This window comes from Callithrix jacchus, chromosome 11 (genome assembly GCF_049354715.1).
Source record: "Callithrix jacchus isolate 240 chromosome 11, calJac240_pri, whole genome shotgun sequence".
NCBI classification, from domain to species: domain Eukaryota; kingdom Metazoa; phylum Chordata; class Mammalia; order Primates; family Cebidae; genus Callithrix; species Callithrix jacchus.
The window spans coordinates 15,900,165-15,913,148 of record NC_133512.1 but is presented as its reverse complement, the minus strand read 5'-3'; the positions used below and the strand labels follow the sequence as shown (position 1 = coordinate 15,913,148).

General features: G+C 41.8%; 1 protein-coding gene across 4 annotated transcripts in view; it reads right to left on the bottom strand.

The window, feature by feature from the left end:
* ABCA13 (ATP binding cassette subfamily A member 13) overlaps positions 1–12,984 on the bottom strand; it is a 446,251-nt gene that overhangs the window by 219,655 nt on the left and 213,612 nt on the right. For all 4 annotated transcript variants that reach the window (XM_035253372.3, XM_078342412.1, XM_035253370.3 and 1 more), the window contains 3 exons: positions 9,616–9,750; positions 8,247–8,427; positions 4,703–4,921 (listed from right to left, as the gene is read on the bottom strand). In XM_035253372.3, coding sequence (XP_035109263.3) covers positions 4,703–4,921; positions 8,247–8,427; positions 9,616–9,750 — 535 coding nt within the window. The remainder of the gene's footprint in view (positions 1–4,702; positions 4,922–8,246; positions 8,428–9,615; positions 9,751–12,984) is intronic.

Here is a 12,984-nt window from a genome sequence, read left to right as displayed (position 1 = left end):
GACTGGAAGCCTTACCAGTAATGTAAACAGTCAGTGGACACCTCTTTGGTGTGTTACATGCGTTACATACTGCATGCTTCCAATGAGGCAAACTAGAGAAAAAAAGTTATTTAAAAAAGCAGAAAGAAAAGAAACTATATTTACTATTTTCTAACTGGAAGTAGATCATCATAAAGGTCTTTATCCTTGTCATCTTCACATTGAGTAGGCTGAGGAAGAGGAGGAAGCGGGGAGCTGGTCTTGCTATCTCAAAGGTGGTTGAGGCAGGACAGACGGAGGAGACAGAAGGGAAGCAGAAGAGGCAGGTGCACTGGGTGTTATTTGTATTGGAAACATTTGAATATAAGTAAGACCTTCAGGGTTCAAATGTGTGTTGTTCAAGAATCAACTGTATGTTGAAAAACCTGTGCTTGCCTGAGCCAGACACCTAGGGATTGCCATGGACGCCCCTCCTCTCTTATTCCCCATTGTGTCTGCAACTCTCCTTCCTTCTCACCCTCCTGGACATCTACTGGTCTAATCTGTTCTTAATGCAGGAGCCCCCAGCTCTCCTCGCGACTTGGGCTCACCGCAGCCCACCCAATCCTCCACCTGCAACTGTAGAGAGCATGTGACCCACCATTGGGCCACCATTGTACCAAGTGCTCAGCACTCTCCAGAGGCCTCAGGCCCATGGACAGCCTATGGCACAAAACCTAAAATCTTGCAAGGTTTAGGAAGCTTCTGCAATGTGCTCCAGCTTCTCCAGCCTGCCCTGTGCCTGCAAGAGGGAGGCCTGTGGCCCCTCTAAGCTGCACATGCCGTAACATATTGCAGCCCACCCATTGCAGTCAACCTCAGGTCATCTTTATTCATCCCTTAGCCTGCTGCTCAATCATTACCTCTGCTATTACCTCACCATGATATCAGGGGCAGCTGACCCCTGCACCCACTTCACACACACCCCAGTAGAGTTCATTATGCTTCATTGTTTGTACCTGAGATTTTTTTCTCAAGAGCAGGGACTGCTGCATCTATATTGTTATGGGATAAACTGTGTCTCACCAAAATTCATATGTTGATATCCCAACCCCTAGTACCCTATAATTAGTTTGGAGATAGGGTCTTTCTAAAGAAAATTATGTCAAATTAAACAGTTAGGGTGGGCCTCGTCTAGTATGACTGATGTCCTTATAAGATGGGATTAGGACACAGATACCACAGAGGGAAAAGACCATGTGCAGGCACAGGGAGAAGACAACTGTCTACATGTCAAGGAGAGAGGCCTCAGGGGAAACCCACCCTGATGATGTTTTCATCTTTTCTATTCTTCAGGACTGTGAGAAAATAAATTTCTGTTCTTTAAGCCACCCATTCTGTGCATTTTGTTATGGCAGCTCTAGCAAACTCAGACATCGCTGAACATTGGTTGAATAAATAACATGTGTAGAATGAGTCAGGAGCACTAGGATGAAAGGCTGGAAAGTTAGGATGAAGAAAAAAGGGTGAGTTCCTTATATACCCAAGCTAAAGGAATCTTATCTTAGAAGATAAGATGGCTGGAGGGATTGTAGTAGGAAAATGGCATTATTCACTCATTAATCCAGTTATTCAACTACTCAGCCATAAAAAGGAATGACTTAACTGCATTTGCAGTGACCTGGATGAGACTGGAGACTATGATTCTAAGTGAAGTAACTCAGGAATGGAAAACCAAATATCGTACGTTCTCACTGATATGTGGGAGCTAAGCTATAAGGACACAAAGGCATAAGAGTGATGCAGTGGACTCTGGGGACTCGGGGGAAGAGTGAGGGGGGTTGAGGGATAAAAGACTACAAATATGCTGCAGTGTATACTGCTTCGGTGATGAATGCACCAAAATCTCACAAATCTCCCCTAAAAAACTTACTCCTATAACCAGATACTACCTGTACCACAATCACTTATGGAAAATAAAATAAGAAAATTGACAAAAGAAAAACAGTTATACTACAGCGAACCAAGTAGACTACGTCCCTGTAGTCAAGGGGTTTGCTGTCTGGTGGAAAGCAATGGAAGATGAACACACAGAGCATGTCATGTAGTGATAAATGTTGGAAATAAAAGCCAGAGAAACGGAGGGAGCTCAGGAGGGTGAGTGGAGGGTATTTTGGACAGAATTCTCAGGAAGTCTGCTCTGGTAAGATGGTGTCTGAGAAGAGCCAGGACGGCAGTGAGGCAGGCTGTACAAGTGAGCATGAATGCAGCAAAGGGTCTCACTTTGGGAGGCCGAGGCGGGTGGATCACAAGGTCAACAGATCGAGACCATCTTGGTCAACATGGTGAAACCCCGTCTCTACTAAAATTACAAAAAATTAGCTGGGCACGGTGGTGCGTGCCTGTAATCCCAGCTGCTCGGGAGGCTGAGGAAGGAGAATTGCCTGAACCCAGGAGGTGGAGATTGCGGTGAGCCGAGATCGCGCCATTGCACTCCAGCCTGGGTAACAAGAGCGAAACTCCGTCTCAAAAAAAAAAAAAAAAAGGGTCTGTTCAGTGTGCTCAGGGAGCCACCATAAGACCAGTGCAGCTGGCACCACACAATGAAGGATGAGGTGAAGCAAGAGAGGCTGGCAGGTCCTTATAAATTTATAATCCAAAAGAGGAGGGTATTGAGTTGGAAGGGGCCGCTCATAATAAATCTGGGACAACAGGCACGAGAATATAAATTACACAATTGTAGGTCCCCATAGCCTTTAGATTGTACCTTGGGTGATGTGGGGAGTCCTTGAAGGGTGGTGGGTAATGAAGGGCCAGGACCCGGGTACATTCTAAGGAGCATTCCATGTGGAGTGCTGAAAGCAGGGGACATCCGGAAGCTAGACAATGATCTGGGAAGAGCATCTGGGGGTTGGGTTTGTGGAAAGATAAGCTTTGCAGAAGTGAGCCAAAAGGGCTGGAGGAAAAGGGAGAAGCCAACAGCAAGCAGGAAGGCCAGCTGCAGCCCGGGGAATCTCCACGGAGGCATGATGCAGGGGTGACCTGTGACCTCAGGGATGGAGAAGCAAACAATGGCAGATGATGAGGCCGAGCAAAAGGAAGGGTGGAGTGGAGCACTCTCATTGCAAACGTTTTGCTTGGTCTCTGGACATACAGCCAAAGGCACATGGAATGTGTGACAACTTTGAAACTCCTTCCTTTGTCTCAGTGTTCTGGGGCTAGAAACTCCACAATCCTGAAGCATATAATGGAAAAAGTGATGAAGAAATAAGGTTACCCCATACAAAAGAACACCCAAAACCCTGTGCACTTTCACCTTAATTAATGCAGATTGTAAATACTTATTTATAAATGTAAAGCTTGCAAAAATATTGTAAAATAACAATAATGTATAAGAATTCATTAAATTCACATTTTCTTCTTAGGAATGTGTAATCCATTACCAGCTACACTTACACACTTGCCTCCAAGGGCCCCTTCCCCACACACTCATGCCCTGGTTGATGTTCTCTTTTGCAAAGTCCATCCATTGAAATAGCCAAGCACTAGCCCCAGGAGGCCAGAGTCATGCATCTTCCTGAGGAGACAGAGCCCAGCACAGGACAGATGGCCTGCACACTTAACTACCACTGTTTACTGAATGGATGATCCCACCACTGGATTAAGGCTTCCATCCCCAGCTACTCTCCTTGACTTTCACTCCTCCACTTACCCCTCCAATCCATGCTTCCATGGTCATGGCCCTCAAACACCACTTTGTTCTCCAATGGGGAACCTGCTGTCTCTCCCTTTTCCCTCTGGTCTAAACTTCTATCAGTGTCCAATGAGACAAGGGACATTGCCTTGCTTTTGCCTTGCTTCCCATCCTGGATACCCTACCTCTGTTCCACCTCTCCCCATGTGTTCTCAACTTTAGATCTTCCTCCTGCTATTCCATTTTGATATAGGCTTCAGCCCTCCATATGGACCAACCAATATCCTACCCATTCTTCATGGCCCTACCTGGATTTCACTGCTTCCTTATACAACCAGTTAGTCAGCATGACCTGATTCTTCTAAATTTGAATCATCTTCCAATACAGGCCTTCCTTGACCATGCACCCCAGTGGCATGGCCATAAATCAGGCTGTCCCCACCTCTTGCCTACAGTGGCCGCTCTGTATCTAGTCTCTCTCCTGGCACCTGCAGTGGTCTGGCAGGAGAGATCTTCCAGATATCAAGCTAATCAAAATCCCCCACTCATGAACACCCACTTGTTCAGTGAAGTTCAAACTCTTCAGCATGACTAATAAGGCTCTTTCTTCTTAATCTTTTTCTGTGTGTGTAACAGGAAGGAAGGAAGGAGTTGAGGAAAAGCCAGGGATCAAGAAGAGAGAAGGCAGACTAATCTGCTTCTTGATAACCAGTTTTCCTGCTGCCTTTGAATTCTTTTCATTTCAGGACACCCATATGGACCTTCTGCTCCAGACACACCAAGTTTCCACCAACAGCCTCTGTGTTTACATGTGCTCATCTCTTTCCCACTTCAAAACAAATCAAATCAAATTCGATGCCTTTCCACATAAGTCTTTTCTGCCGTTCCCACTGTTGGTGGCTGTGTCATAATTCCATAGTTAACAACCATCTGCTAATTATTTCCTCTTATAAATGTAGACACCAGTGATTTTTTTAAAGTGTCTCTTTCTAGTGCCTTCACTTCCTTACACAATGGGCAGAGGCGGGAGGAGCAGAGCTGTTTACTAACCGACTGATTTGCTGATGCAGCTCCTTCTTGGTCCACTGCGGCGCCTTTATGGAAGCAAAGATCAGCAGATGCTCCCGGACGGTGAGGTTGTCCAACAGGATGTCCTGCTGCGGACACACACCCAGCTCCATTCTGACCTTCGACAGGTCTGTCTGCAGGTTCTTGCCATTGATGATGATGGTTCCAGAAGTGGGAGGGTACAGTCCCATCAACATGGATCTGCCAGAGAAAATAAGTCAGCATAGGGAACACGTGCTGCTGATACTCTGAACGTCAGCAATCCAGTCAGCTCCAGGATGACACATGCATCCTGCCAAGAGCACTCACTCTCTGCTGATCTGGTTTTTACACAACCAGTTAAAATGTGTGAGGAGCTTGAGGGCATGTTGGCTAGTTGATCTTGGAAATGTGAGCTTAAGATAATGTTTATGCTTCCACATGAAATACAAATGCTCCTTGACTTTCAATCAAGTTATGTACCAGTAACCCCATCAAAAGTTGAAAATATTGTAAGTCAAAAATGCATTTAATACATCCAATCTACCTAACATCACATCGTAGTCTAGCCTACCTTAAATGTGTCCAAAACATTTACATCAGCCTATATCTTGGCAAAATCATCTAACACAAAGCATATTTTATAATAAGATGTTGAATATCTCTTATAATTTATTGAATATTATACTGAAAGTAAAAAGGAGAAGCCCTGTATGAGTCCTCAAACTATGGATTCTACCTAATGTGTATCACTTTCACACCATCATAAAATCAAAATATCATTAAATTGAACCATTATAAGTCTGAACAGTGATCACAGAGCACCATAGAGCATTATTGTTTTTTTGTTTTTGTTTTTTTTGAGACGAAGTTTTGCTCTTGTTGCCCAGGCTGGAGTGCAATGGTGCCATCTCGGCTCACTGCAACCTCCGCCTCCTGGGTTCAGGCAATTCTCCTGCCTCAGCCTCCTGAGTAGCTGGGATTACAGGCACGTGCCACCATGCCCAGCTAATTTTTTGTATTTTTAGTAGAGACGGGGTTTCACCATGTTGACCAGGATGGTCTCGATCTCTTGACCTCATGATCCACCCACCTTGGCCTCCCAAAGTGCTGGGATTACAGGCTTGAGCCACCGCACCCGGCCAGAGCATTATTGTTGTATGAGACTTTAAGATGATAACATTCAACTTTTTACAGATGAGAAAACCTGCCAAATAATTGACACATTTACCTAAATCCTCATCATTAAATATAAGCAAAACAGAGATGTGAAACTAGCCCCCAACCCTGGAGCCAGTCTTCCTTCTGCTCCTACCAGGATAGTCTGTGTGTGCTGAAACAACTCAGCCCGGCGCAGTGGCTCAAGCCTGTAATCCCAGCACTTTGGGAGGCTGAGGCGGGCGGATCATGAGGTCAAGAGAACGAGACCATCCTGGTCAACATGGTGAAACCCCGTCTCTACTAAAAATATAAAAATTAGCTGGGCATGGTGGCACGTGCCTATAGTCCCAGCTACTTGGGAGGCTGAGGCAGGAGAATTGCCTGAACCCAGGAGGCAGAGGTTGCGGTGAGCCGAGATTACACCATTGCACTCCAGCCTGGGTAACAAGAGCGAAACTCCGTCTCAAAAAAAAAAAAAAAAAAAAACAACAAGAACTCAAGTAATCCTGCCACCACAAGCTCACACATCTGACTTTACCAGCAGAAGCCTGAGAATTGCCTGGTTCTGCTTCCTTGTTTCAGGAAGTTTATTATTTAAGTTTTAAATTCGTTTCTTATTTCTGAAAAGTTGAACATGCCCCTACCAGAAGATCTAGCAAATCCACTCCTTAGTATTTACATATGAGAGATTAAATGTGTGCCTACACAAAGCTGCATGCACAATTGTTCACAGCAGCTGCCTTCATAATCACTGACAAAGAGAAACCTCAACGGCAACCCACATATGAAAACATAAAGAAAATGGGGTGCCTCCACCTAGCGGATACCACTCAGCTGTCCCAAGGAGTAGTCTACTGGCTCACCACCACCATTCCTGGTTCCACAAACAGTCTGCTTAGTAGAAGAAGCTGGACATGATCCCATTTACATGAAATTCTAGAATAAGTAAATTAGTTTATAGTGACAAAGAGCAGATCAGTGGTCACATGAAGGCCAGGGTCAAAGGAGAGCACAGGAAGCCTTGGAGCGGCATAGAAAGGTTCTGTATTTGTGGTGCTTGTTCCAGCGCTAGCCAAGTGTGTCAAAACTCATCAAACTGTACATATCAACAGATACTGTTTACTGCACAAAAATTAGACCTCAATGAACTTATCAACTCTTTGCTATATTATTTTCAAACCTCTCTGGGGGATACTATAGAATAGTTTATACACATTTCCTGGAAGTCTCAAAGAATTGTTTTAAATAGTGAAGACACTGTCTTTAACCTCTCAGCCTTTCAGCTAAGAATTGCCAGGTGAAGGCAGCCGCTTGGGATGACTCAAAATGTACTACAAATGTTCACTAAAAACAATGCAGTCATTAAACCTTAAATCATCGAGAAACTCCAAATGTAATTCTCATCATTCTGCTTAACAAGCAGCTCAGGTTTTCCTTTCAAGAAATGTGTCTTAGTAAAAGCAAAGTTAGAGGAGCTGGCTGGATGAGTCATTATCTGTGTAACTTGTGGTTCCCCAATTTTCAAACACACAAGAAAATACTCAGACTCATTTCCAGGTCCATTTCTGTATCCAAGGAACAAATAAAAACAGTCCATTTTCTTTCTTTCTATTTTTTCAATATGAGATTTCTGAAGTTTCATGTGTTATTGTTTTACCTTTGTTATTAAGTTTGAGGCAAAACCCTTTTCACTGTTTTAACAATTCACACTTTAATGCTACAAATTTCATGAGAAAAGAACAAAAGAGTAAGTAATTTGTTCAAAAGACATACTTCATAATTTCCATAGATTAACCTTAAACCTCCACTTCCACAGCCAGCCCAGGGCTGTGAATGTTTGAATTCCTTGTTTCTCTGGGAGCACATGATTTGATTCTTTAATCAAATCTAGAGCCACTGGATCCTAAACCAAACATTCACCCTTAACAAGGAAAGAAACACACAAAAATGAGAACATGGAAAAGAAGAATAGTCAGGGGTTTAAAAGATTTGCAAATACCACTGTGATATTCCTCTTTCTATAGATATGCAAGCAAGATTATACTTAGTAGGACAAACATCAAAAGTATCAAAGGACTTTCAGAGACTAAAGTACAACATAGTAAATTATTTGCAGAAAATAGAAGAAAAACTTTTAAAAACCCATTCACCCCTAACTCTTTGACTGAAGCCCAGACCTAAAGTGCACCTGTGCGGCTGAGGAAACAGGGCCTCCCTCACATGGGAACCCGTGAGGGGCTCTGCCTTTCTCCGGTGTCTCTAAACTCTGCACTGAGGCTCCACATTTTTTAAATAAGGAAAAGAAATCAAACCTTCTGTCTCACAGGTAAACTGAAATTTTAAGAATCCAATGTCTAGTGTTTGATAAAAGCAAAATGGCACCTACACAATGGTGGTTTTCCCGGCACCATTTGTCCCCAGCAGGGCGGTGATTTGGTCTGTGTAGAAGGTGAGGCTGAGGTCTTGGACTGCAGCCTTGTGGCCCTTGTATTCCTTGGTCACAGACACCAGGGTGACTCCCGAGGGATTTCCTTCAAGCTCTCCTTTTCTGTTTTGCAGTGATGACCCTGTGAGAGAGATGCAAATTCACTGTGAAAAGACTTCAAAAGCCCTGAAAATAATACTCATTTTTATTAATTCAATGTACTGCTTTGAAATTGAATTCCAGCCCTGTGAAGCATACAGATCAACTCAAAAGTCTTTCTTTAGCAAGAACAAGAAGCAGACTATAAGTGATATCACTGATTACAACTTTTGAACCCTTATGATAACCATTTTGTAAAAAGCTAAAAATAAAAACACACACATGTATTTCTGTTTGCCGAGAGAAAAAAACAACAGAGAGAATAGTTACACATGAAATGCTCATGACAAATAGTCTCCTGAGAAGGTGAGAGTTGATAGGGGCTTGTTGTTGTGTTCCACATTTTCTAAAAGATTCATAATTTAGAAAAAAAATTAGATTGTTTAGATTACAGTGTTGACTTGTAATCTAAACCCACCATGATGGGAGCTCGTTTGTCTCTGGGTAATGCATCTATATTTCCATGGAGATCCCCTCTGAAGTCATCCTTTGGCAGAGGTGCCCTGCGCCTGCACCTGCAGGAATAGGCCATGACTCTGGAGTGTAGAGGCCCAGGGACAGTCCTGCCCCTATCTCCTGAGAATCATAATCCCTATTTGTAAGGGACAGTGATGTTGTGCCTCACACAGGAACATTGAATAAAGTGGCATGGGTGAGAACTGGGGAGGGATAGCCTGGGGAGAAATGCCAAATGTGGGTGAAGGGGAGGAAGGCAGCAAAACACACTGCGATGTGTGTACCTATGCAACTATCTTGCATGTTCTGCACATGTACTCCAAAATCTAAACTGCAATAAAAAAAAATTTTTTTAAGTGCATGACAGGGTAGCTGCCCATCTTTGCTTTTATTTCTTACACATATTCATTTTTGGAATAAGGCTTCAATTTTACTAAATTGTAATATATACACAAATGCACATAATGCATAGAGGGGAGGATGCTAAATAATAAATAATGGGAACTCCCTGGGGTTCCTGGGTTTCACAGAACAAACACTGTCAGGGCATACTGCCTCACATCTTGGCCTTATAACTGTTTCCCAGCTCAAGACAGCCTAAATGTAAGTATTTCTAGGAATCAGCATACACTTGCAAAAGTTAGACCAGAGAAAAAAAAATCAAAATAGATCAGAGGAAAAAAACATGCATCTAATAATTCTACTCCTTACAAACCTTTACTGTCAAAGTTCTCACTGAAGAACAGACTAGAACTTAGAGGGTGTTGCCTTTTCTCCACCAAGACACCCACACTCTTCCAATACGAGGCAGTAAAGGGGAAATACCATGGTTTCCGTAGACCAAATGTTCCTAAAAAATGAGACAATTAAAATTAGTTTTAATTTTTCTACTTAGATGAAGATTCTGTTTTAGAATATCTTAAGTAATTAATATAAAGTATCATTCCACATAAATATTTTTAATATATGTCCCATATTCAAAAAAGTGATATCCCAGGACATTGCAGTGAAGCCCTAATTCTCCCTTCTCAGCCTGATCCAAGGCCATGTGCTAAAACCACCTCTCATCCACTTGCCCCAAGAGGCCTTTACAGTAGGGGTTAAATAAACACTTTTTGGACAATTGCTGAATATTCCCCAGAGTAAAGTCCCACCCTACCCCACACTGCTCTTCTACTTTGTGACTGTTCTTCTTTTATCTATTTTTGATGTTTGCATGAATTCCTAGACAAGAGGATCAACATGAGGTAAGTGCATGAGGGGATTAATCAATTGAAACTTCCACAAAGAAGAATAATTTATATTGCGAACATTTCCATATGAAACATATTATCGTTCTTCAAAAGTATTCTGCAAATTCATTTCAGCCCATTTAGCAGTCACTTTGCCCTCATTACATGTTGAAATGAAAGGGGATTTAATTATTAACAATTCCCAATTTTCTTTGAACACATCCATTCTAGTTTAAGTTTGATGAACGCAATTTACCTAAAGGCCTCAATTCTACAACTGATTAGAATTTAAAAGGTGTATATAAAGACTATTATAGCACTTTGATCATCAAGCAGAAGAGAGATATGCAAGTCCTCACACAGTCTAATTTGAAAAATAGAAAGAGATGTTCACGGACTCAAAGGAGAGCAGATGTATCCATTAGCTTTTGAAAGTCAAGGGAAGTTTTGCAAAATTTTTCTCCCATTCTGTAAGTTATCTGTTTATTCTGTCGATAGTTTCCTTTGTTGTGCAGAAGCTCTTCAGTTTAGTTAGATCCCATGTGTCAATTTTTGCTTTTGTTGCAATTGCTTTTGGCATCTTCCTCATGAAGTCTTTGTCCGTGACTATGTCCTGAATGGTATTGACTAGGTTGTTTTCCAGGGTTTTTATAGTTTTGAATTTTACATTTAAGTCTTTAATACCTCTTGAGTTAATTTTTGTATAAGGTAATAAGGAAGGGGTTCAGTTTCAATTTTCTGCATATAGCTAGCCAGTTAGCCCCACACCATTTGCTAAATAGAAAATCCTTTCCCCATTGCTTGTTTTTTCTGGTGTGTTTAAGATTAGAGAGTTGTAGGTGTGTGTTCTTATTTCTGGGTTCTCTATTCTGTTCTGTTGGTCTCGGTATCTGTTCTAGTACCAGAACCATGCTGTTATGGTTACTATAGTTCTGTAGTATAGTTTGAAGTCAGGTAGTGTGATGCCTCTGGCTTTGTTCTTTTCGCTCAGGATTGTCTTGGATATTTTGGCTCTTTTTTGATGCCATATGAATTTTAAAACATTTTTTCCTAGTTCTGTGAAGAATATTAATGGTATTTTTATGAGAATAGTATTAAATCTACAAATTGCTTTGGCCAGTATGGCCATTTTAATGATATTGATTCTTCCTATCCATGAGCACAAAATGTTTTTCCATTTGTTCTTTTCATCTCTGATTTCTTTGAGCAGTGGTTTGTAGTTCTCCTTGTAGAGACATTTCACCTCTTTTGTTAGCTGTATTCCTAGGTATTTTGTGTGTGTGTGTGGCAATTGTGAATTGGAGTTTGTTACTGGCTTCACTCTGGGCTTGACTGTTGTTGCTGTATAGGAATGCTTAACTATGAATCTAACAAAGGTCTAATATCTAGCATCTATAAGAAACTTAAATTAAGTAAAACACAAACACTCCATTGGAAAGTGGGAAAAGGACATGAACAGACACTTCTCAAAAGAAAATATACATGGGGCCAACAATCATATGAAAAAAAACCTCACTATCATTGATCATTAGAGAAATGCAAATCAAAACCACAATAAGCTACTATCTCACACCAGTCAGAATGGCTATTATTAAAAGGTCAAAAAAACAACAGATGCTGGTGAGGTTGTGGATAAAAAGGAATGCTTATACACTGTTGGTGGGAGTGTAAATTAATTCAACCATTGAACCTGGAAGAAGACAGGTGGTGGTTCCTCAAAGACCTAAAGACAATAAAACCATTTGACCCAGCAATTCCATTACTGAGTATATACCCAAAGAAATATGAATCATTTCCTTATAAAGACACATGCATATATGTATGTTCTTTGTGTCACTATTCATAATAGCAAAGACATGGAATCAACCTAAATGCCCATTGATGATATACTGGATAAAGAAAATGTGGTACATATACACCATGGACTACTATGCAGCCATAGAAAAGAATGAGATTATGTCCTTTGCAGGGATGTGAATGGAGCTGGAGGCCATTATCCTTAGCAAACTAATGCAGGTACAGAAAACCAAATACTGCATGGTCTCACTTATAAGTGGGAGTTGAATGATAAGAACACATGGGGGAAACAAGATGCACTGGGGCCTTTCAGAGGGTGGAGGATGGGAGGAGGGAGAAGATCAGAAAAAAATAACTGATGGGTACTAGGCTTAATATCCGGATGACAAAATAATCTGTACAACAATCCCTCATGACATACATTTACCTAGGTAACATACCTGCACATGTACCCCTGCACTTAAAAGTTACAAAAAATAATGATAATAAAGTGAAGGAAAGCTGTTGACCTGCTGTCAGGTGTAGCACTGCCTTTTGTTTGCTGACTGAGCTGTGTCTCATATGTTGAAGTGCTAACTCCCTGTATTTCAAAATGTGACCATATTTGGAGATGTGATCTTCAAAAAGGTAATTAAGGCAAAATGAAGTCACAAAAGCAAGGACTAATCCAATGTGAGTGGTGTCCTCATAAAAGAAAACTTGGACACAGATACACAGGAATGACACAAAGAGTTGACACCATCTGCAAGCCAACGAGAGTGGCCTCAGGAGAAACCACCCCTGCCTACACCTTAGTCTCAGATGTCCGGCCTCCAGGACTGTGAGACAACATATTCCTGTTGTTTGAGCCACCCAGTTTGTGGTACTTTGTTATGGCAGCCTGAGAAAATTAATGCAGTCAGGTGTTCTCCAAGAACCTAGCAAAGCAATAACTATCCCTCTGTAGGAAGAGGATGAGTAGCAGCTGGATAATCAGGTCACATCACAGCCAGCATTCCACTCAGTCTCTCTGTTCCAGGCACTGTTCAGAGTACCTGGTTGTATTAATTCACACA